This window comes from Thunnus maccoyii, chromosome 20, assembly GCF_910596095.1.
Source record: "Thunnus maccoyii chromosome 20, fThuMac1.1, whole genome shotgun sequence".
Lineage (NCBI taxonomy): Eukaryota > Metazoa > Chordata > Actinopteri > Scombriformes > Scombridae > Thunnus > Thunnus maccoyii.
The window spans coordinates 14,524,595-14,551,520 of NC_056552.1; the positions used below are offsets into that span (position 1 = coordinate 14,524,595).

The window sequence follows — 26,926 nt, forward strand, 5'->3', positions numbered from 1 at the left end:
TGTTGCCTCTACCCTCTGTTTATAGCCTCTAACATTGTAAAGACATCAGTTCACATCATTTTACAGTCTGCTGACAGCAGAGACAGTCAGCTAAATTGATGTAGCTAATGCATGACAAGCTAATAATAAACTTATATGTCTAGATTTTTGTTGCCTACAATCTAAAAGCACATTATTTGCATGGGAATTGGAGCATAGGACAAGTGTTCATCCTACTTGTGTGCTTATTTTTTTCTGCTTAGCCTGCATTCTTCATTTAATTGGGGGGAAACTGTTAACCAGACTCAAAGCTCTGCTTTGTCTTTATGTATTTGTTTTGCCAGTTTGAGATATTCTTTGTGTGTGTGTGTGTGTGTGTGTGTGTGTGCACTGCTATCTTGCTACCTACCCCTTACCTCCTGTCCCTCTTTTTATCATATACCCAATACATGATCTGTGGATATACTTAAGTGAACATCTTGTTTCTTTATTGCCATCTCCACATAGTTAACACTGCTAAAGGTCTACATGTTATTCATCTGAATGTAAGGAGCTTACCTCCTGAAATTAATCTCTTAAGAGCTTGGCTTGTTTATGATAAACCTAGTGTAATTACACTTTCTGAGACATGGTTGCATAGTAATATCTCTGATCCTATGTTTTGTACAGAGCTAATAGGGGTGCTAGAGGAGGAGGAATGGCTACTTATGTTTCTTCAAATTTGTCTTCAAAGCTTGTTGTGCCAAAAGAGAACCCTATGTATTTTGAATGTCTCATGAAAACAAACAACTGACTATAGGAAATATTTACAGACCTCCAAATGTTCCCTTAGCAACTACAAAGTGTATTTTGTCTACCATAAACTTTTTAGATCATCCAAATTAAATGATAATTTTGGGTGACTTTAAAGTCAGCAACTGGCTAGATCGTTCATCTCTCAGTGATCGAAACCTCTTTGGCAGTATAAATCTGACTCAACTCATAAGTGAGCCTACCAGAGTTGATTACAGGTCTAAGTCCTTGTTAGATTGGATTCTTGTCACCCATCCTGGTAGAATTATAAAATCTTGGGTATTATCTGACTGTTTCATTGGCCACTCCATTCGTTTCTGTTTCTATTCTCTGTTTTTTCTGTGTTTGGAAGATTAAAGTACCTCATCTTCCACCAAGATGCACCAAGGTAAGACAATGTAAAATATTGATATTGAACTTTTTAACTGCCATAAATTGGCACTGGTTTCAGCTAATACCATTTGTTGAAGATGCATGGAACTTCTTTTACACTGAGTTTATTAATGTTATAGACAAATATGCCCCCTGGACAACAATTAAGGTTAAATGTAGACCTTTACCCAAGATTAATGTTGATCTTACAGTATAAGTCTCTTTAAACATAGAGCTAAGGCCTGGGGAAAATATTGCTTGACAAAGGACTCTGCTGATTGGAACGCATATAAACATTTAGGAATATATGTACAACCAAAACAAGAAACACTAAATCTAATTATTATAAAGAGTTTATCTAATGATTTTGATAACCTGTAACAGTTTTAGAACAGAATTAATAATATAATCAATGAATCCACCAAAAGCACTACAACTCAGAGTTAATAATGAAATTTTTAATTATCCCTCTATAATTGCTAGTGCCTTCAACCAGCATTTTTCCTCTGTCTGCAGTTCACAATTTTCTGATTTTCCCTTCTCTGATATTTCATTGGATAGCTCTAAATGTGGTAGCTCCATCTCCTTTAGAAGAATCCGTCAAATTGATCTTCAGAAGGTTATTTGTGATCTAAGCTCAGGTAGTGGTGCTAGTTGAGATGGTTTGGAGATAGGGTTCATCAAACTTACCTCTCATGTTCTGGCATATCATCTGTCTGATTTATTCAATTGATCTTTATCTATACGTGAATTAACTATCTCAATATATTAATGACTTTCACATCTTATCTCCATATCAATCTGGTTTCAGACCTAACTTATCTACAACAGCTGCCCTCATAAAATTCATCAATGACGTATCCTCTTCATTGGACAATAATATGCTTATTGGCACAATATTTATAGATCTTACTAAGGCGTTTGACATAGTTGATCACTACCTCTTCCTTGACAAACTTTGTGCTATTGGTCTTTCAAAATATTCTTTATTTTGATTCAATTCATACCTTCACCACAGATGACAGTATGTCTCTTATCAGGGCAGTCTATCAGATTTTTTGACCATGAAAAAAGTGTACCTCAAGATTCATTCATTTCTAGGGCCATTGCTGGTCTCCATTTTTATTAATGATCTCCCACAAATCTGTTCTGATTGTCATATTCAATTATATGCAGATGATACTGTGATTTATTCTTTCAAGCCTGACATCTCACAAATTCAATGTACATTACAGGCTGATTTTGATGCCACTCAAAAATTGTTTTCTTTTACAAACTTCTGAATAGAAGAAGTCTTATAGTATGTTGTTTGGCACTAGACCTAATTCTTTGTATTTAACTAATAACTGGTCGATTAATTTCTTAGATAGGACACCACTCGAGAAAGTGGAAAAATTTAAATATTTGGGTCTCTGGCTTGATTCTCAACTTTCTTTTAAGCCCCATATTAACTCAGTGATAAACAAAAAAAATTGCAGCCTGAGAATATTATATAATTCTGCCAACAGTTTCAACCTACAGGTCAGGAAAATAATTATTTCACAGTTGACATTACCGATACTGGATTATGCAGATATTGTCTATCAGAATACCTCAGAAACAAATCTTGATCTTTTCAATGTAGTTTATAATATTCTCTGTAGATTTGTCTTAAGGTGTCCTTAAAGAACCCATCACTGCTTTATGTATGTATGAGTGGCTAAATTGGTTAACACCAAAATCTAAATGACATTTTCACTGGTTGCACTGGTTTTCTTTAACTATCCTTCTTACTTAAAACAATATTTAATCCCATCTAGGTATAGTCCCATCATGTCATGGTATAGTCTAAGGTATAAATGACAAATGACAGAGAAATTGGGTGACTTGCCTTTAAAGCTCCATCTAATTGGAATAATCTGCCAAGTTCACTTAGATCTCTTACCTCCTTTCATTTCTTCAAACAACATGCGCTTGCCTCTAATTAAATTTGAGAAATGGAAATAATTTATCTCTAATGTGTAGGATCATTTAAACGTATGTATATAGCTTTGTATAGGTATGTGTACATTTAATGTATGTATTTTGGCACTTTTGGGGGAATTACTGGGTGTGGGAGTAGCTAGGCCTGGGAGAACTTTTGTCTCTGTATGTGTGAGAGTATTTGTTTTTGCGTTTTGCTCTATGTACTTTATTTTCTGTATACTTGTGTTAAGGACCCCCTTAAATACGAGATGGGGTTTATCCTTTTAATAAATGTGTCTAAAGGAATCCTAATGAGGGCCCAACTTAAATATCAAGACACTTCCTCCCTCTCATTTAGCCCGGGAAATTGTCACTGAAACTGTACTTCCCTTCTTAATCATATTTTAACTCATGCTTTAACCAGGGACCTTCTAAATCAACATCTTTAACTGCTGGAAACTTACTTACTTCACTGGAATATGTGGTGGTTAAGCTTTTTTCTGTCATTTCAGTCCAGATACAAATCTGCATGCTGACCTGCCCCAAAAATGGTTATTAGAAATACTGTGGTGCCTTTATAATGTGATGCATTAGTTATTTGTCAATGACCATGTCTCTGTCCTTGTAAAAATTATACCTTAGAGTTATATCAGTCATAATCCCAAAGTTGTAAACAGTGTTGGAATGATTCATTTTGTTAGAGATATTGGGAGCAAACGAGGTAGAATTAGTCCCCCGAGTGACATCTTCAGAGGACGCTGAATCCTTGTTGTGTTAATTAAAGCCCAATGAAAAGATGAAATTAGCATAGCCCAACGTCCCATTGAAGGGGGAAGGCAGTTTTGAAACTAATAGGCTACTGCAGTATACTTTGTACAATGGATAGGGATTCACATTTTCATGCTGTTGGCTAAGACACCTTTAGTGTTGTACTGGCCATCGGGCATACCGGGACAAATCCCGGTCTGCCGCCACATCGGTGGGCTGATGGACCATCAAAAAAAAAAATTAAAAAAAATCAGTTTTTGGGCCGGTAGACCATCAAAAAATCTGTTTTTACTGGCTTTGGCTGTCTCTTTACCAGTCTTCTCTGTGCCCGTCATTTGGGGTGTGCATGAGAGTGAGCTGCATGTGTGCATACATTCAGTGATGCTCTATATTGTATTTACAATGTGATATAGACTCACTGCCACATAGTCATATTTAATACATTGAATACATTATGGACTGATGGAAGTTAATATCTGTCCATTGGGAAAATATTTTATTGCTGTATGTCTCCATTGTGGGTGCATGTTTTATGCGACTATAAAGCATGTGTAAAATAAAATGGATATTCTGTTGCATTACTGGTACAAAAAAATGTACTAAACAGGACTGAAAGTAAACTTTAGATTGCAATATGGGCAGGTCTGATCAGACATACAGAATTCTGCATACAATATAGAGTGTTTTAGGGATTAATGGTGACCTGGAAGTTGTACTAAATTGTGTGTATACTTACACTGAACTTGAGGTTGGGCTCCTCATTGAGGTTTACTCTGGTTACCACATGTCCTGTCTGTTCCTCTACACCAAATATACTGGAAGAGTATGGATAAGCCTCCTGGTCCACTTTATAGCGCACCAGACCTGCTGGGGTACCCTACGGAGAGAACAAGCACAGTATATGCTTTGACATTAGGAAGACAGATTTAGATGAATGTTGCATTAAAGGATGGACTGTCTCTTGTATACTTTCTGGAATATTGTCACTTTTTTACGAAGTAGCCTCAAACTAAAGCACAGTATAGTAATGACTGTTTAATCACTGTGTTACAGTATTTAAGATCCAAAGCAATTAGTTTTGAACCGGATGTCAAACAGTGTGTCTTGTACAAATACTTGATGAACCAGCAAGGACACACACCACCACCACTTTGGATGAATGAAGTCCAAGTATAGGCACTCTGAATTATCATGAATTAACCTCTCAAGTCATCTGAGTATGCTTTAATGAGCATATATATTTTAGGGTGAGATACTAAATTTACTTCTATTTTGTTCTCAGGGTGAAAAGGTTGACCAATACTTGTTTTAAAGAATTAGAAAGTACATTTTGCAAATACCTACAATTTGCCCCTACCTTAACCCTAACCCTAACTCATGATGTCTTTGTAATGTCTATGTTAAGAATCTAAAAATATTTGTAAAAAGTTTATTGACAACACTTTTTATATAAGGTATTGAACAGATAAAACAGGAGATTGTGGTGCTCTTCAGCCATGGCAACAGATGTAGAATACATTTATACTGCTTAAAATTGCCTACTAATAAAGAATGGATAGAATTGATGTTTAAAATGTCAACACACGAACACTTCATCTGCACAATGTGCTTACAACTATCTCTGTATTATTTTTGTCATAGATTGGATTATCTTGCTACATGTCTTAAATCATGAAGACTTTGCAGTGTCTTAATTAGGGCTATGAATCTGATACGTCAACAAATTATATTGCGGTAACAGGACCAGGGTCTAATGTTTACCAGGCAGGTGCAACTCACAGCAAGTCCAAGTCACACAGCCAGTAATTATAAAGGCATCCAAGGTAAACAGAAAAGTGTCTAAGGTCATATTTTCATCAAGACTCAACACTGAAAGATTGGGTGTTACAGTGTCAATATCAAATTACAGAATTATAAAAACTGCATTCCACGCAAAATTAATGTAATATATGTATTTATTTTAATATTTTCACATAAACCTGGAAATAATCACAAAGTTTGAGGGTTCAGAAACAAGTTATGACATGTAAAATAAAGAAGACATATTTAAGATTCTGCACTATTTCTAGGTCAGCAATCAAATTTAAGCAAATTTGTGGCATTGACCAACTTAACTCTTTTGTACAAAAGGTCAGATTTCCTTGAGTTGTATCCCTTCCACTGAAGCATGCATTCAGATGATGGTGGATTTAATCTACTCATCAGAGGAGCAGATCATTGCTTACTAAGTAGCATTGTGATAGTGGGAAACATGGCATCAGAACTAAGTGAAAGTGTCAGAAGTCAAATTGTTATTCTAAGCAAAGAGGGGCTTTCTCAGCGTCAAATCATGGCTAGACTAAAGGTTTCTAATGGGGCAGTGCATAGAACTTTTAAACAGTTTGCAGAAACTAGATCAGTTATATCCAAAGCACGATCAGGCAGACCAAAAGTGACCACACCATCAGAAGATCAATACATCAAGCTCAGTTCCCTGAGAGATAGAAAAGCAACTCCACAGATACAGAATTTGCTATATAAAGAACGCAAGACTCCAATCAGCAAAAGTACTGTCAAAAGAAGGCGGTCTGTGTGGTCTCAGAGGACGAGTAGCAGTTTCTAAACCACTTCTCAGGAGGGGGAAACAAGGCCAAACGCTTGGGGTGGGCTAAGAAATACCAGCATTTCACAGTGGATGACTGGAAAAAAGTCCCATTTACTGATGAATCCAAGTTTGTGATTTATGGCATTAACAGAAGGGTGCATGTAAGGAGACGAACAGGAGAGAGAAAGATACCACAGTGTATCAAACCGATACCAGTTCGGGAATATTCAAGTCTAGGAGTGTTTTACCTACTCTGGAGTTGGAAACCTGCACTGAATTGACTACACCTTGACCAAGGAAAAGTACCACTCCATTCTTCAGAGATATACTATAACCTCTGGTTTGCATCTTTGTAGAGAAGGATTCATACTGCAGCAGGATAATGACACCAAACACACTTCAAAGCTTTGCAAGAGCTACTTGAAGACCAAAGAAGACCAAGGAGTCCTGACTGTCATGGACATTCCTCCACAGTCACCTGACCTCAACGCCATTGAACATTTATGGGGGCACCTGAAGACTGAGAAAGCCAAGCATTCTGTGACATCACAAGAAGCTCTTTGGAACACTGTCAAATCATGTTGGGATAATTTGGGACATCAAGTTTTGCACAAACTTGTGTAGTCCATGCCAGCTCGGGTGCATGCTGTCATTAAAGCATAAGGATGTTATGCGGAGTGGCACTAGACAGCAGGAACTGAAGAATACTCTTTAATGGAGGTTATGTGCAGGCAAAGTAAAACTGAACAGGACAGAACAAAACTGAGCTTCACCGAACAAAGGATCCAACAAGACTGAACTGAAAACCAGGATTTAAATATAAACTGAACTAATGAAATAACAAGGAGCAGGTGGCAAGACAACAAGGGCAGGCTGGGAGCTGATTGGCTGGGAAAGACACCGGGAGCAGGGCAGGGCTAATGAGACTGATGCAGAGCAGGTGTGGAGTAAAGGAACATAGACGAGAAACAGAGCAAACAGGAAACCAAAAAACACAATATAACCATGTACAAACCGTCCCAGAACTCACATGAACACAATTTAAATAAGTGCATAAGTCCCAACGAGCACACACAGCAAAATACACTTCAGCATATATTGCTGTTGACAAATAATCAGTATGTCAAGCAGAGTGACTTGCACATTAAGGCTGCATGAAACAACATAAATCGAACTAAAAGACAACTACAGCTCTGAATAACATCATTAGTGTTATAGTTCACTTGAGTACTTAGTTCCCATGTGAGTCAGTGTAGAAAGCAACAGTCTCTCACGTGGTGCGTAAATATAATCTGCAACCTCTCTTATCTGTTCTTCTTCCCACTCAGTCCAGTCTTAAACAGGCAGAAAAGCATGAGAACATCTGGTGGACTGGTGGAGGGACATAAAGATATTCTGAAATTCATGCACATTTTTCAAAGATTCAACTTTTCACTCAAATTGTTAAGCTCATATTATCATTTGTAATTAAAAAATGAAAAAAAGCTAGAATAAAGTTAGAGTTTGTAGCAGCACTGCAGATGTGAGCAGTACCTCAAGCTGTCTGTTCCACTGTAAGATTCCAATAAATACTAGCTCGTAGTGAGTCAGCAAAACTTCACTGTGACAAATTCTTAAAAAGATCTGTACTTTAGAGATGAATTTTGGGTCTGAAGGGTATAAGGTAAATGGCATTTACACCTGAATATGTTTATGCAAGGGCTTTTAAGGTGCTATTTAGTACCTTGTTTGAGCACTGGGAGTACCTTTATAGCATACAGCCGGACAGTATAATGTTACTTTTTGACCCAAGAGAGCACAGCTTGATGCTTAAACTCAAGTCTGAATCAATTCAGCTGATGTAGGTAGACAGCAAGCACATTAGTCAAAGGAACTTGGTGCCTTTAAAGAGGCTTATGGGGTAACATTGCCAGCGTAGAGGAGATGGGGGAGTGAAAAATACCATCATGGCTTCCTGAGCATTAATACAAAGTAAAGATACTTTTGTGTTTCTGGACTTTTTCCATAAATATTTATTTTGGACATTTACTATACAGTAAAATTGCAAATTTACCAGTTGGTTGCTTTCTGTTTCTTATAAAAAGGTGGGAGTTATTTTTCACAGAGCCACTGCATTTCATATCTGCATTTAAACGAAAAGCTGTGTGACTCAGCAAATCCTCACAAGGTATTCTCACACTGCACTTTGACTCTGATATGAGCCTTTTACAACCTTTTAAACCTGAGGTTAACTCCACCGGACTATCAAATGGCTCACAATGGAACACTCTAAAGTGAGCTAACCTTCATTTTACAGCACGAGGCATAAAAAAGCTCATATTACAAAGATGTTTAGTGTGAAAAGTCCAATTTATGTATCACTAAATGTTACGCTGGGGTGAAAAAATTACTCCAGTAGTGAAAGAAGTGCAAACACATTCAAAACTCACACACACAAACACACACATACACACACACACACTCTGGAAGACAAGCATCATTATCTTCCATCATTCCCATACACGATTTGAGAAACAGACTGTGAAAAACTGTTTGATTGAATAGCAACAGCTGGAAATGCTCACCACAGGGTCAGAGTCATTGGCCTTCACTGTGGTTACAATGGTTCCCTTGACAGCATTAGGGGCAACCATGCCTCGGTACACTGACTGGCTGAATACTGGAGAAAAGTCATTCATGTCCTAGAGAGAGAGATGTACAAACATGGAGTATGCATTAGGAGTGTAAACATATTAAATCAGGCTGTTTTTGTTTTACTGTGAGTGGCTGAAATCTTACACATTTTAGTGCTGTGCAAACTGACTATGTAGATAAAGCTGCTAGTTGTTTTCGCTCTAATTCTTAAATTCAACAAAATTCTCATTTTCAGTTTCTCTCTATAATCCCTTAAATTACTCACTGAAGGTTTGGGGATATCTGGCCTCCACAGGGGACAAAAAACAGCTGTTGACAGTAACAATCCAGCTGACCTAACCTTTGAGCCCATGACCTGTTGCTAATGCTGAATGATTCGTTCCTTTAGAGTTTTGATTGTTTTTTGTTTTGTTTTTCTGCCTTCAATCTGGGAAAATATCAATTGATTTGTGAGTACAAGAAATGCAGTAGTGAGTAGAATAAATGTGACACAATACTAGGTAACAGCAAGTTTCAAAGTAAGAACACCACAGAAGAATAGTGTTTTTTAAAATTTTCCAAAAGACTGGCTTAATGATGGATTTCAAAACTTGTTTTACAGTAGTCAAATTGAGACACAGATGAAAAAACAATACATAAACAAAGACATTGTGAAAAGGACAGAATTTGGCAGCTTATTGTTATAACCAGTATAACTAATAAGTCTCAGATGTCACCACCTATGCACTACTGTGCTTGTAGGAATCCCACTACTTTTTGTTTTCAGCAAATCACAAGGAAGCTTCCAGGAAATTTTTGCATTTAGTTGCGTTAAGATCAAATTTTCCAATGTTTTTTTCGCATAGCCAGTCAATGCTGTGGGAGGCAATTTACTTGCATCCTGTTGGAAATTAATGGGCATAAACTGTGACTCACAGATTTCAGTGTCTCTTTACAGTAATGCTTTACCCCAAAACATTTCCCTTAAAGTGAAAAGAAAATGAATCAAAAGAGTGGCAAATTGACCTCTCTCTGGAGATGTTAGTTTGCTTATGTTTCTATCCTGATGATTAGAGAGAAATACAAACAAACTCACAGACACACACACACACCTACACACTTACCATTATTCTGACAGAAACAGAGGCTAGTCCGGGAGGCATGGTTCCCTTTGTGTCCAAGGCCTCTACAGTAAACGTGTAAGTGGCTTCTGGGTCAGTTAGGGTCTCATAGTCCAGAACTTTAAGAACTGACAACTCTCCTGTAACTGGGTCAATGTGGAATAGCTGAACAATCTCTTGGTCCGAGCCTTCAGTTCTGATTCGATATGTGAGGTTGGAGCTGAGGTCAGCGTCTCTCGCCTACAGAGAAGAGAGAGAAGAGAGTCGGAGAATGAGGAAAAAAAGTTATATCATTGCTTTGTAATTTTACAGAATGTTGAATTTTGCCAAAGGGACAAATATCTTCATGTAGTGGTGCTACTAACAGACTGAAGTACTTCCATTAGGTCTTGTGGCGAGCTGGCATGTCTGAAAGGCCTGTGATAGTAACTTTTAATGTTCAGCTGGTGGTCCATATCTTATTTTCATCTTACATTTCTCTACAACTAACAGGATCTCTGTAAGTGTCATCAAATTAGACTTGTTTGCTTCTGGAATGTAGAATAAACCCATCTGTTCATTCAACTTTTTTCAAACTTTTAACTTATTTTATGACTTGAACTGATATCAATGCCTTAATTTGGACCTGCAGACAAATTTTCCCAGGTTGTATCTCTAATTTGAACAATTGATTGTTTCACTCAGTTTCACTTTTCTTATGATTTTTGAACACTTCATTCTGAAGTGTGTGTAATCCTTTATTAAAGATGTATAGTATAGTTGTATTAGGGATATTTATTTTTTGATGAACTTACTTGACTTTTTATAGTTGCATTTTCTTTGCCAAAATACACCTCATAATGTAATAATTTCTCATACAGGAAGGTAAAAACTGTGAAAATTGGTAGCAAAAACACAATGTACCTCAATATAATGCACTAAAGATGGGGTAAGTCAAGGTCAACTGGACTTGCTTTAGATTCCTGGAGATGTTTCACCTTATCCAAAAGGCTTCTTCAGTTCTGACTGACTAATGACTGATTACATTTAGTACTTATAATAAAAAATATGCTATAATGACTTCATATACAGTACCAGTCAAAAGTTTGGACACACTAATATGCTGACCATAAAAGCTCTAAGGGTGCAGTGTGTAGGATTTAGTTCATTTAATTCATTTTATGTGTTCCCACTGTGTGTTTAATAACTGATTACTTAAATCCTTGAATAATGGTAATGGCAATATTTGTCCAGAATCTGTTATATATTTTGTACTGTCAATGATTACAAAACTAACTACACCCATCCATCCTCTTACCTTTAACTGTAATATAACTGTATCTTTGGGGCTGTTCTCTGGTAGATTGACATTGTAAGTTTGTTGGGTGAATATTGGGCTGTTGTCGTCTACATCCAGAACGGTGACAGACAGCGTTAATCGGGATCGCCGCGGGTCCACTGCACCGTCCCAGGCTTCAACGATCAGAAAATAGTGACCTTTCACCTTTAGGATGACATGCATGACATTAATGGTCAAATATAACACTGCAGCTACAAAAAAAAAAACATTTATAATGTCATCCTTATGACTGGTTTATTGCAGTATTTTTCATGTGGCATTCAAGATCTGATGACAGTGGTGAAATTATGAACAAATGTGTCACTTCTTCTCACCTCTCTGTCCAGTGGCACTAAGGTTCTGATAGCTCCCGTGGCGTTAATGGAGAACAGCTTCTGGTGGTTGATGAGCCGATAATGAACCTGACCGCTTGCACCCAAGTCTGGGTCTGTAGCCTAGAGGTCACACACACACACACACAAATACACAGAGATGACGCATGGATGTACACAATAGGCACACAACATTTTGAAATGCATGCAATTCATCAGTCTGCCTATGAAGTCAGCTTCCTCTCAAATCAAACTAAATGTGTGTGAATGAAGTATGACTGTATACAAGTGGTAAAACCTCTTTCAATCCTCTTATCATCTATAAAGCACTTCCTCTGACTGGACTAAAGGAGAATATTTGCAATGGGGTGAGTGAATGTGTGTGTGTGAGAGGGAGAGATAAAGGGAAATGACTCAGATTTATCAGTGTTATTTCCTGCGTTACAGTTTCACTCTGAACTTTTCCCCCCATTTGGTATGCATCCACAATTCATGAGTGTAAGCTTTGATCTCTTCATCTTATACTGTTAACCCAACACCATTTTACACATTTCATCTTCTTACAGTATTTAACACACAACAAAAAGAGGTCTAATAACTTTGTTTCTGTCTCTCTTCCTTCCTTTCTTGGTTCCTTTATTTATGTTACTGCTCCTGTCTATAGGTTTCACACAGAAATTCCAGATTTTGAGTTATTGCTTTGACAAGGTGACAAAGACAGACCTTGGGGATCTGCTCTCTCTCTGTGCCTCTCTGCAGTCTCATATATCCCCTGGTGTCAGCTCTCTTTTTTTTCCATTTTTTCACTTATTACAACTGGTCCAGAGGAATCAAACTTACTTTCCACCAGTAGAAATTGCTCAACTTTTCCAGAGTTAATGAGACAGTGATTTCATTTTTCCCGTGGAGAAAAAGTGGCACAGTGTCTTCTTTCCTTTGTTGCACTTCTTTCATCTTACTATCTTGCTATATCTATGGACTACAGTCAAACTCTGACTCCTTTTCCATATCATCTCTTTCAACTATTAAAATAAGTTAGCTAAGAAGGTGACAAATTGCTAGCCAGTGTTCCTTTCACCCTGTCTGAGTGCTCATCCTGTTCAATCAGCATTCTGACGGCATTAAAATAGATGAGGCCAGCACAGAGGAGCGTAGAAAAGAGGAAATATTAAAAATGGTTTGTGTGTGAGGATGTTTGTGTGTGCAGGGCTCGGGTTTGCTTACGTTGCCTTTTGAGGCTAAAAGTCCCCAAGAAAATTATAATTTGAGTGTTAGTGTTGTCAGTGTTAGAAATAATTGCCTCACACCTGTTCTTGTAAGAAACAGTGATATATGTGTGTGTGTGTGTGTATGTGCGTGTATATGTGCACGTGTGTTTAATGTTATCAGTCAAGGCCTCACTAGTCAGGAATTTGCATATCAACAACATTAGCCTGCAAGAGGATTATTTTGTTGATTAAACGTTAAAAAAGATTGACTGCCTGGTATTTGCATGCACTATCTATTTCAGTGTTCATTTTGTCAGCAAAAATCATGACAATAAATTTTCTTGTCTTGACTAAAGGTGTTACCATGACAATGATGAGACGTTAATGAAAATATAATGATCACTGAGAATAAAAACTGACAAAATCTACATAAGTTCAAGCTAACACTGTGCAATGTTTACCAACTTAGTTTATCATATTAGCATGCTCACATTTGCCCCACCACTAGTGTGGCTAAAAACTAAATGAACCAAAAGCACCTTGGATGACAATAAGGCAATGAGGACATCAATCATTAGGACAAAGAGACATTTAAAATTTCTAACTGAGCTGTCGATTATTCAAATGACCATGTCCCATGCAGAAGAACTTCCTATTGGATGATTTGTTAGTGTTAAGCTGCTGTTTGCCTCTTGATCAATCAAGTTTAAGCTCCTCACTCTGGGACAAGTTAGGGCACAGTGGCAACTTTTACTTAACTGACTGATACAGTATTTTTGAAAAAGTGAGTTAGTCAAATGAATTTTGATTGCTAATGTGATTGGCTAAAATACTTTTAATAGTGGATCACTAAAATGAAGACTAAATATACTAATCTAAATAAATCTAAATCTAAATAAACTATACTTGAAAATCTGGTAAAATTTGGGTAAATGTAGGTAAATACATTTTTACTAAAATTAAGGCAGGAGAAAATGACCAAACCTAAATTAAAAGCAAGATAATGTCTTTAAGAGACTGAAAACTAAAAGCCCCATAGTTGTTTTTTTTTTATATAAAGAAGTCCATTTTGTATTTGAACATCATCCATATGCTGTAACTTTCACATACTGTTCCTCTTCCTATTACTTGAGGATTATGAATTCTGTCACTTGAATATTACTGAACCTTCTTTACTCAGTTTGAATTATTTTTATACTTTTACTATTTCATCTGTTGTACTGTGTCGCTGCTTGCCGTTGAACCGATCCATTTCTCGCTGTTTGCCCAATTTTGGACAATTAAAGTTTCATCTTATCTCACGCACTGACTATTAGGATGAAAAGAAATGAGGCTCTGCCTTGCCAGTGCATGTAGACTGTAAGAGAGAGAACAATGAGGTCCTCTTGATGTGATTTGTATTCAGTGATTCATAGCTATCTGGGTGTAAAACTGTTATAAATTTAATGGAGCATCCAGCTTTTTGGATGTTTATCTGAGGTTGTTTGGAAAAGGGAGAGACAGAATCAAACATGGACATTGAGAGAAAAAGTGAGAAAGAAAGGAGAGGACCAGAGAGAGATGAGAAATTCTGTAGTGGGGGGAAACTGACAGGAGAGAGGAAATTTTGTAAATGTGCATATTGCAGGATTAAACGGAGGAGAGGCAGATGTTGTGTGTTCTTCTGTTTGCATGTCTCTTACCGTACTAACACCCATGAAAAGCAATGTTGTAAATAAATGAACTGAATCTTTACTCTTCAGTGACAGATGCCAAGCTGTCACCAAGTGTGAGTTTTACTTTTTTTTTTTTTTTACATGTGCTATTAAATTATTTCAAAATGCAAAAATAAATCGAAGTATAAGTTTGGCATTTTGGGAAATATGCTTATTCATTTTCTTGCTGAGAGTTAGATCAGAAGATCAGAACCACTTTCATGTCTGTCTGTTGTTAAATATGATAGTAATACCAGGAGACACAGCTTCCTTATTAAAAACAGGAATCCACTTTTACACTTTGGTTTTTTCATGGATTAAAACAAACAAGATATAACTTGCTAATTTGCTTTAGAGGTGCTGTTAGGCATATTTTACTACCTTCAGACAGAGCCAGGCTAGCTTCCAGTCTTATTGTACAAACATGAGAGTTGTATTGATCTCCTCATCTAACTCTCCGCAAGAAAGTGAACAAGAGTAGAGTAGTAGTCCTGTTTTGAGAGTTGAGTTTTAACCATCATAGAAACTTCAGTCCTATGATGACACCTAACTGGATTTACTGAAAAATATGAAAAAAAGAGATATATGGACGGTTATTTTTCCATATGAAGAATTATGAAAAGGGCAGATGTCTGATATATTACAAGGGAAACATTACTGTCCATAAAACTGTCCTTCAAGCGTCCTATGGTAAAGTTGTCATAGCATTTCATTTTAGACACTGGATTAAACCCTTTTTAAATGGGCAGGATTAATCGCCTTGATGTCAAACATATTGATGTCTGCAGTTCCTGGAGTTGTGTCTGATTTTCTCTCTCCCTCAATGCTTCCTCTTCTATTCTCTCTCCCCCGTCTGTGTCTTATCCCTCCCTCACCGTCTTTCTCACACTTCTCTCGGCATAATTACATTGCCAGACAGTTAAAAGCCAGAAACACAATAGGATTAATGTCTCAGCTGCCTTACGTCTGCTGCTTTTCTACACAAACTGGCAAAAAAAAAAGCAGCTTCAAGCCTGAAATCTACACTCTATCTTTACAATTGCTAATTCAGGTGACCATAACTCTTTTCTTCCAATTTCCCCCTTTTTTCCTTTTCTGTTTTCTTCACTTTCTCACCTCTGCCTATAATTCCATTCCTAGATACAGTGAGAGAAGTACCTGCTACTGAAACTAAATTACTGAGCTTTTTTTCTCATCTCTCCCTGTGCACATTTCTTTTGCTGCATCAATAAACCATATAGTCAGGTATTATAACAGTGTGGGAGTCTTGTCTCACTAAGTTACACATTCAGACAAGCCATCACTCAGATCTTACTCCTACAACTTATGTTTCTGTATGTGTGTATGTGTGATTGCTTCTGTGTCTGTCTCCCTGTTATATCTTTTCAATTCAGTTTCCAATCAAGCAACATTTGTGTTTCGCCTGAAATTAATTTTAATCGTTTGGGTGTAGCATCCCATAAAATGATTGAGCAGGAGGAACACATACTCTATATACACATCAAGTAACAAAGGAAACATTGATTTATCACTAAAAGTGTAGGGGTACTTCATCTATGCCATTCCAACACATAAAGTGCCACTAAAATATGCATGTGGTAATATAAAGAAAAGAATACAAGAAAATCACTTGTCTTGATTACCTCTCTTTATCCATTATTAAAGGCCATGTGGGAAGCCTCAGTGCTCAAATTGGATGAGAATATATGGGATTTGTATAAGACCAGGGTCCACTCTTCATTTGTACAAGACAGACTCCTATGGTTTTAAGTTCCCCATTGCCTTCACTAATCTAAAGAAATGTTAGTCAAGATATATCCTAATGCACATCCCCTGTCTTCTAGGTTTCACACTTTTTGGACTTTATTTTCTTTTCCTGACAAAAGTTCTCAGTAGGTGGAAGGGTGAAAGGTGGTGGGGGTCAGTTGTTGTTATTGTTGTCAAGGTTTTTGCCATGTCTGATTGTCTATTCTGAGATCAAATCTGAAATAAAGCCTCCAAAATAAAACAAAGGAAAAACATTATAACATTGTGCTTTCTATTTTCTTTTCTTGGATTCATGCTGGTTTCTAAGGATGTGTCAAATCAGTTTCATTTTTCTTTCTTTCTAGTTTGAGTGCTTTTGTGATAAAACACGGTTAAGACAAGTAAAAATATGCTTCACCACACCACCGAAGGGGTAAAGTCTTTTCTTTCAAAGATCTTTGACTCATAAAATCAATTTAAACCCATTTTAAAATATGTACACTTTGAATTAAATTCAAGGTTTACAGTCGGTCTTAAACAAGCCATTTTTGTGCAGCACATTGCCACTGACATTACACACGGAGAGTAAACAACCATGCAGTAAGGACAGGCAATCATAATATAGGGGGCCAACAGCCTGCAGTTTTTTATTCCAGCTAATGAATGCAGCAGGTGATTTAACTGATTCATTCTCCTCTATGTGGCTGAAGGTGTGCAAATCAAGAAAATCATCTGTTGTTGTGCTGGACTGGAAGAAAAGCTTGAATCCTTCAAGGCGTAACTGGCACATGATTACCTCACCCTGCCATGAAGGGATAAACCAAACTGTAAACTGATGAAGGGGTACTTTAGGAGGCAGCTAGCTTGATAAACAATGTTGCATACAGCATGCAAAGCATCGTTGTTTGTGAAAAGACATCAAGTGGCAAGTGCAGGTTTTATTATGTAGCCTCATCCGCTGTTCTCCAAGTTTGACGTTGTTAACATTACCAAGCAAAATTACATTTGAATCAACCTGATTCTTTTCCATGTTGTCTGCCACTATAGAATGTAAAAGAAGAAGCAACCTCGGGTTTAGGCATTTTAAAATAGGCTTGAATAATCTGTTCAAATGCACCCACCGATCAAAAGTCAGAACCGGTAAGAACCAGCACACTACAGAATGTCTTTGATGGGTGACACCACTTCTTGAAGCAAGCATTGATTTGAAACTAATCAGTTAATGAATAAAAAGATGTTAATGTTATATTAGTTTTGATTTATTTAACAATGTATACATTTGTTTATGAATTTTAACCTAATAGTATGTTCAATGGTTATATGACCTCTCTCTGAATTCACCAAATCTTTACCTTTTCTCCTCTTTAAGATAGAAACCATGTCTTGAACTCATGAAAGTCAGTTTAAGAATGCAGCCTGAGCTCTGTTGTCGCCTCTTTTCTCTTTCTCCACCTCTCCCCAGTGTCTTTCTCCCATTTCTCTCTGCCACCCATGCATGTCTCGCTTCCTCCCCCTCTTTCCATCTCTCTCTACCTTACCAGCATCAGCAAACCAAGGTCAGGTCCATTCATTCTTCCGGAAATCTGTTTAATACCTACAGGTACGGACCCTGGTTTGGAATGAGGCCCAGAGTCGTGCCTTGCACAGCCCGCTGAGGGATCACACCGTCTGTTTTGGTTTGGAATATATCCAAGGGTCCTTGAGAGAGAGGAAGTTCAGGATTGGAATACTTTCAAGTGCCCTCTCTAAAGATTAGGGTGGGATTTTGGATGTTGAATTTGAAGCATGCCTAAATGTCTGAGTGGGAGTTCAAATTTGGAATGCTTGGAATTAAACCTCCTCTTAAAGAATAGAGGTGGATTTAGGAGTTTGGAATTGTGCCCAATGGTCCAACTAATAAAAGATAGATTGCACTTTTAAGTTTGGAACCTGTTAAAAGTAAGACTCGTTCAAAATCCCAGACATTGGTGTACAAGGGCCATATATTTATCTCAGGAGTAGTCCTAGAGTTCAACCAGAGAAGGATGATTAACATTTAGAACCTGGCAAAGTGTCAGACTGATCAAAGACCCCTGACACTGCTGTATAAAGGCTATGAATTAAGGTTGGAGCAAATCCAAGAAAGCATGCAACTAAGGGAGCATCTTTAAAGATCAGAGCCTATCAAAGTGTCAGATTTAGCCATGACCCCTGTCTGGGGAATACATGAGTCAGTTATTAGGTTTGGAACAAGTCCATGAGTCTTTGTAGTAAGTGGAGACGAGGGTGCTGATTCAGGTGAAAATGCATCCTGCAGTGTGGAGGTGAGATCATGTTACTTATGCATGTGCAACATTTTTATCCTCTTCTTCTATCCTCTTAGTATTATTTATTGTATTTTTTTTTTTTTTACAATTTTATTCAAATTTGCCCTCTCATATCTAGATCTATTTCACATAGACACTGGAGTTAAATACATATATTTGAGATCCTGCTATCTAACAAGAATTCTGGACAAAATGTATTTCCTATTCCCAGGAAAAATACCTATGGGAACTCTCTGAACCTTAAAAAACCCCCAAACAAACAAAAAAATCAGCCATTGTTGTAGTAATAAAGTAATATAATTAGTTCAACTTTTAAGCTGTGAGTTTTACCGTACTTATTATGCTAAAATGCTATTTTATGGTTCAGTAAGTCGAAAACAATCAAAGAGGATCAAACTAGGGCTGCAGCTAATGTTTATTTTCATTATTGAATTATCTGTATATCAATCCTTTTAATAACTGATTAATTATTTAGTCCATAAAACCCAAAGTGATGTCTGCAAATGCTTGTTTTGTGAGTCTAACAGTCCAGTCTTGTTGCTGGTACCGTAGAAGGTCATCACATTCCTTCTGCTTGTTGCTGTCAGTGAGACAGGCAGCTAATCTTTACATGTGAGAAGCTGGAACCAGCACGTTAGACAATCGACTAACTGATTTCAGCTCTACATCACCCAAAGTGTACTTTTATGTGGAATCCTTTTACTAAAGAATATTACCACATAAATAAATAAAAAACTAGAAGTACCACCTTGCGGTTGTATGCCTCCACCAACCAGTCAAGTTGCAGTTTACATCCATGTCTGTCCAGACTCATACAATATTTGTAGTGAAGACTTGAAAGGAATTTAATAAAAGGTATTAAGTGTATTTTGTGGCAAAAGGGGAGTTATTATATTGACATGTATGATTCCAGTGAGAAACATTCTGTCTTCACTTAGAGACTGTGAAACTTGTCATAATTAGTGTATGAATTCTTGAGTTATGGCCAAAAACGTGTTTTGTGAGGTCACAGTGACCCTGACCTTTGAACTCTGACCACTAAATTCTAAATTCACTAACTTCATCCTTGAGCCCAAGTGGATGTTTTTGCCCGACGTAATGAAATTCCCTCCAGGCGTTCCTGAGATATCACATTCACAAGAACGGGATGGACATGAGGTCACAGTGACAATGACCTTTGATCACAAAAATCTAATCAGTTCATCCTTGAGTCCAAGTGGACGTGTGCCAAATTTGAAGAAATTCCCTTAAGGCGTTCCTGAGAAAACGCATTTTGGAGAGAATGGGACCGATGGACGGACGGACCTACAAATGTATGGATGGACGTATGTATGTATGGATGGACTGATGGATGGACAACCCAAAAGCATAATGCCTCTGGCCACGGCTGCCGCCAGTGCGGAGGCATAAAAACATCAAAAAAATACAATACAAAGGATTTTAAGAAATCACAGTTTTCCCTCAAAAAAGAGCAATATATTAATAAGAAGTCATCATTTTAAAATCACGGGAAAACACTCAACACTGTCCTCATGAATGCAGAAGACATTCGCACACTGTTCTCTCAAATCCTTGTTTCCTGTCCACCTGCAAATTATGCGCACACACGCTCGCACATAGTCCTCTGAGTATGATAACATACAGTCCTAATTACAAAGCTACCAAGGTTTACAGAGTTATGTTAGTGATCTCTGGTCCCCATTGTAAAAGATTATAAGAGCTGAATTTAATTAGAGTCTCTGTGAATCTGTGTGTGCTGCAATTATGTGTGTGGTACAGGACTGTGGAACAGAAGACAGAAATGGAGATGAGTCTTAAAGATGTATATAGTTTCAGTAATTATAGGTCTTCTTCTCAAGGTAGTGACCTTGTGGATTGCAGAAACATAACTTAAGTGCCACAATAAAAAAAAAAGCGTAGTGTAACGAGAGAATGAATGAATAATTTTACAAGGCCCGACTGTGTTTTGTTAATTGCAGATGTGCGAATTATTGATACAATGAGAGTTGTAATCTAAATTTGCTTTTTTGTTTGTGAGTCATCATAACAAAAAAGGATTAGTGCACACAAAAGCTCAAAACAAATTTGTGTGCAAAATGTACAGATTAGCAAGCAAAGAACACACACATGCTCTCACAGAAATATGGTGTACTCATAGATGTTCATACAGACTAGATATATACATATTACAGTGAAAATTTATCAAAAAGTAGTGAGGACAGATATGCATTAATAGGTGTTTTTTTCCTCTCTGTGCAAGTGTCTACACATGTGCATCTTCCTACCTTGACCTGTCCAACGTAGGCGTGATCCTGCTCTTCGGTGACAGTGAGGTTCACTGGCAGTGTGGAGTCGAACAGGGGGTCATTGTCATTAACATCTGTCACCACAATGTTCACCGTGGCAGTGGAGGTCTACACACAAACACAGGCACAAATTTGTGTTACTGTTTTAGTCTGCTAAAAAGCATCTAAAGTTTTTAAAATGTTTGACTAGCGTCACAAAGTTTTGTTTTTTTCTTGTGATTCATCATCAGAGTACACAGGATTAATTCATCTTTACATTTCAGTATTTTATTTTACTATCTATCTCAGTCTATTTGTCTCTCTTCCTAACAGCTCCCTTATGAAACAAAATAAAGAACTCATTTTGCTTGCTAATTAGTTGCACTCCGGCACTGGCTGTCCTATTCCTTTGTGCTTGTATAATATCTGTTGAGTCTAAAAGTACATTTAAAATCTGTTCACTGTTATTGCACTTTGCACCTTCCCTTGCAATGTTAAAATGGATATTGGTGTTTTTTTCAGATGTGCATAATTAAGAAAAACATGAGAAACTCAGTTAAGAGGGGCAGCCAAGGGTCAGAGTAAATTATTTTGTGTATGCATTTGGGCTTTGAGATAAAAAAAAATATGTACAGTATACTTATCAAAATTGAAAAGTGTGGAACAATAAAAAAACTTTTGGTCATACTTTATTTTATGGTACACTAATAAGACGTAACTATATATATACTTATACCTTAACTAGACACCATGCACCTAAATTATGCTGTAATCAGAAACCGCATATGCCATTCATGTTAACAATTCAAAATTCATGTTAGGGAGACACACTCTCATCTAGTGAGATTGCATGTAGTTCACTGCGAGAGTTGAGAGCTGAGAAAGTACATGCTGCTTGTAACAGGACCGAGAGGATAGAAACGATGCAAAAATAACGCTGTTGGGTAAGTTTGCTTTTTTGTAGGTGTGCATGTTCTATAACGCTCATGTTGATGAAGAGTTCAGTCATTTAGAGCCTCTGTTTTCCTCCCAGAGTTCCGACAAGGACTGTTGGCAGCTCCTGGAGTTAGCATTAGCATTAGCCTGCTTCAGCACCTTGCTGGAAACAGCTAAAAAGTGTATCAGATGGAATTACAAGAGTTAAGAATTCAAATTGTTATATTAACCACAAGAAACTGTACTTTTGATGAATATCCTTTTCTGTGTTGTTTATCCAAATAAACTGTTGCACATCAATATTGATTGGTATGTTTCTTTAAAAATGATTGCATGTCTTGTATCAACTAAGATACTTAATGTGTTTGCTGTGTGTTTGGTTATATATCATTTACTATCAAGATTGTCTTGAAAGTGACACGTTAAGATTTATAACAGACATCCGGGACAGACAGGACGTTGGTTGGAACATTTTAGCATGTACAGTAGATATGTGATTTCAGTTTAGTTTATGGTACAGTTCTGATGAAATGTGTCACTAATTACCCTCAATAGAATCAATACCTTGAATAGTGACACGGCATTAAATGATGTCTAAGTAGCCTGCAGCATTTGTTACTAGACTACAGTGCACGGGAACAGCTGAAGAAGGTGTAGGTATGTCTTCACTTTAGTTTACAGTACAGTTCTGTTACTATATATATATAGTTCTGTCGCAAATTACTGTCTAAGAAAGTCTAATAAGGGTCTAACAGTGGGAAATAAAGATGGATTGCACTTTTGTTTACAGTACAGTTCTGTTGCAATGTGTCGCAAATTACCCATTAAGAAAGTCTAATAAGGGTCTGACAGTAGGAAATAAAGATACAAGGTCACGGCAGCTTCCATAGCCTAATGTTACTGGGGTCAGGTAGTGACGTGGGTCTGATGTCTTAACTGGTATGGGTGTAGAGCGTTGAGGAAGCATGTATTAGGGTATGTATTACCACCTGCATCCAACTCCATGGGACTCTGGAGAACATCCAGGTTACGAGCGATGTGTGAAGTAGCGACCAGATGTGATCTGATGTGGTTTGACTTTAGTTTACAGTTTTCCTCTAATGAACAACAAATGATCCTGCAAGAAAGTGAAATTATAAAGGCCAAATAAATGTATTGTTCTCTGAGCTCTCTGTTTTGTCTGACTATTATAAAGGCTATGCCCAATATAATATGGCATTAAATTCATCTAATTACAGCCTGTGTTGTCTAATTAAGCCATCAAAGGCTCATGTTGGTAGAATTAAATGCGGTGTCTTACAGCATTATTTGGTAGTAAGGGTAGAATAGAATATAACTGTAGAATATTTCGGATCTGATATGGAATTGTAATTGATTTCTAATTAGACTATGATCTTGTAAAATGGTGTCTAATAGTGTATGATCTCCCACTTGGTGTCTAATTAAAGTATAATTTGGTATAATAGTATCTATGTAGGCCTATATTTTGGGACTAATATGCAATTATATACAGTTTCTAATTACAGCATAATTTAGGTATATGGTGTCTAATTAGGGTATAACTGTTTTTGTTTACTGTCTAATAAAGAACATATTTCTAGTTTTTGTCTAATTTGATACAGTGTACGGCTTATTACATCTTATTAGTGTACCATAAAATAAAGTGCAACCAAACTTTTAATAGGGTACATTGCCTGAAAAACGGCCAACCACATTACAGAATAACCGCATATAATTTCTTATCAACTATACGGCAGGCCCACTATGAAAAATGCACAGCAGAGTTGGTTGGGTAGCACACATGCTACTGTTTTGATATCAAGAGTCAGATGCAAAGATGAGAGATGAGCAATCAGAGAAAACTTTCAAGTATTGACAAAAAGGTGACAGCTGAGCAGCAGCAACACCCACAGAAACATTAAACAAAGAATTGTTGTAGATAGAAATGCCCCAAGCTGATCCTAAGGATTGGTATCAGAAGTGATACATATTTTAAAGCATTTAAAGGATCCTTTCATTACTGTTTTCTACTGTGTTTTGTCCACTGTAGTCTTCCAGTGCAACTTTGCTCTCCTTTACAGACAGCCCACAGTGTGAGCATTTCACTCATATATGCAAGTGAGAAAATTTATTCTGAATTCTGACGTCCTGGTTGGCAAAATAAACTCCAACTCTTATTCTCTCTTTCTCATTGGCAAAGAGTTCTAGTGTACAAAAACATTAATCTAACAGCTTTTTCATTTTTAGCTGACACTGACTGTCACTTTCTTCTAAAATGACAAACGTTGACAGCAGCTGATCAGATCAGCTGTCTAATTAATGTTAATTTTGTGAGTAATGCAATGGTAGGCCAAAATTAAACTTGGCTGTTGTCGGGTTTATGTGCTCCCCTCAAGCCAGTGTGTGTACTCAGCCAAAGATCATTTACTAGGGAAGAAGCTCCAGTGGACTGTAGTTGTGAGTGTTTCTGTACACTCCAACTTCTCTAACAGAGTATTGTGTCTTCTCTCTAGTGGATCGCATCACGTCTATTTCAGAAATTGAGTTCTTCAGTTAAACTTCCATTCAAATCATATCAATCATGTTAGTTGATTAACTTAATAGTTTTGAACTGGGACCTTCAGTATTTGGATCAAATGTGTGCCAAAGTCAGAGGTCTACATGTGTTATTTCAATGTGCCAGATACATATTGAATCAACATTGCAATCTTCTGCTGCTATGTAAATAATAAGTGTCAGATCTGACTCTGTCAGCAGATACCCAATATTGAAGGACTCAGATCAGGGCCAGAAAAACATGATCAAGAGCTAGATGTGGATAACCATGTACAGTAACAAGATGTAGGCAGTGTGGCAATTATTTGGGTACTTGAAATCCGACATAAAAAGCAGACTGGTGATGTGTACCACTGCCGAAAATCTGTGCCAACACAGATGGGAAATACCACAAAAATGGTTTATTACCTGAAACATTGCCACTAATGGAGCATGGAGAGTGCACACACTTACAGTCGGAAACACCAGTAAATAGACTCATCCCCTAGAACGAGCAGTGAAGTACCCTGAAAAACACCCCAGCAACAAACCTTAATGCTACTATCTGCTTTTTCAGCACTGTACCCTGTAATTTGTTTGTAAGGTATAAAAATCTATTTGTATGTCACAAATTTTCAGTTTTACAGCCAACAGCACAAAACAAAAAAAACAAGCAAGGGCAGAGGAGTAAGAGAGACAGAGAGAGAAGCTGGTAGGAGGTCACCAATTTCTTAATTTGACTTTCATGAGAGAGGAAGAGAGGGAGAGAGAGAGAGAGATCGAAGATTTGACTTTTAAAGAAGGGAACTGGGACGAGGAGGAAAATGAGAGCGAGCTAACTGATTCACAATAGTGGGATGAAAAGAGAAAAACCAAAGCATGTGGGTGTGTTTCCTGCCAAAACTTAAACAAAACATGTTTTACAAATGCCCCACAATTCAGCATTCTTACAAGTACAACAAAATATATCCTACAAAGTGATAAAAATATCACATGACTTTTGGCACAACATTTACGCTGTGATTGTGCTGAAGATTTTCTCACAAATGTCCTGGGTAATTCGCCCTCCACAACAGCACGTGGCACTATGAGTCAATTTAAATGTGCAGAGCGGTTGAGCAGAGCAGAATAGAGCAGATTGAACAGCCACTGCCAGCCACTGTGGACCATTGATGTATAATAAGAACTGGATAAGGTGCCGCCACCCACTTGTGGCATTGCAGCGAAAAATCCCCCTGCAGCCCAAAAAGCATTTTCCCCATAGACTGCCATTGTAAAAGAGACATCTGTAAAACTGTTGACAAGACACCTCGAACTGCAAACAAGGTCAATTATGACTATTATGAACTTTTGATCCATGGAGATTTTATATTTGTAAAACTTTCCTGGATCCGTCATCACAATGTAAAGTCTATGGGCTGAGCGGGAACTCGCGGGCAGGGCCAGTGGGGGAAACACTACTGTGCATATTCAGTGGGCTACACAACGCGGAAGCAAACCCGAAAGCTAGAAACATTTTTGCGCTATCCGAGCAATTCCTATAGGATGGAATGGGCACCATTTTTAGTCCGGTATCCAGCTTTTATAATACATCCATGCCGTGGACCAGAGGACTAAATTAATATCTGGGATCATGTACCAATAATTAGCTAGCTAGTCAGATAGCATCATCTTTGCAGGACAAGCAATATAGAAATACTTATTAATTTAGTCCATAATACGTGGGTGTCAGGAGCAGATAGATAGATATGATCAAATTTCATGTAATTGAAAATTCAGAGTGCTGACTTATAGCTAACTGAATTCAGTTAGTTTGTCATTTTGTGTAGTTGAACAGGCAGCTCCTAACGCTGCCCATATTCAATAGTAGTTTTAAATATTCACATTCATGTTTCCACCATGTACTATACACTGACAGCTGAAAGTGTTTATATTCACTGTGCCTATGACTCATAGTCTACTGTATTAATACACATGTTCATATTAATGTAAGTTTTTTGTAGTACTAGCATTCTACAAAGTAGTCGTAGACCTCCATTGTTGTCCAAACTAGCCATTTAGCATCTGGCTGACTAGTAAAATCCAATCATATTACACATACGCACAGTGTGGCTTTTAACCTGGCACTTCTTACCATTACTCTCACTGATACTGTACACTCATGCCAAGGCCTTTTATTGCCGCAGCTCTCTCCACCACCCCAACTTCCTTCTTACTCAGGGCTCTACGCTAACGTTTTTCCCAAGGAGTACATGTGCTCCTACAAAATTTAGGAGCACACAAAGAAATTTATGAGCACAATGAAAAATGTTCAAGTAACACTGAGTTTATTAATTCAGTAATGGGCTGACTTCTCCGCAGTTTATCTATCACACTAAGTCATTACTATGTCT

General features: G+C 37.4%; 1 protein-coding gene across 4 annotated transcripts in view; it reads right to left on the bottom strand.

Annotated features, from left to right (window-relative positions):
• Positions 1-26,926, bottom strand: part of LOC121886680 (protocadherin-15-like) — a 154,988-nt gene that overhangs the window by 73,262 nt on the left and 54,800 nt on the right. For all 4 annotated transcript variants that reach the window (XM_042396883.1, XM_042396882.1, XM_042396884.1 and 1 more), the window contains 6 exons: positions 21,063-21,191; positions 11,827-11,946; positions 11,471-11,656; positions 10,177-10,413; positions 9,004-9,120; positions 4,592-4,732 (listed from right to left, as the gene is read on the bottom strand). In XM_042396883.1, the coding sequence (XP_042252817.1) occupies positions 4,592-4,732; positions 9,004-9,120; positions 10,177-10,413; positions 11,471-11,656; positions 11,827-11,946; positions 21,063-21,191 (930 nt within the window). The remainder of the gene's footprint in view (positions 1-4,591; positions 4,733-9,003; positions 9,121-10,176; positions 10,414-11,470; positions 11,657-11,826; positions 11,947-21,062; positions 21,192-26,926) is intronic.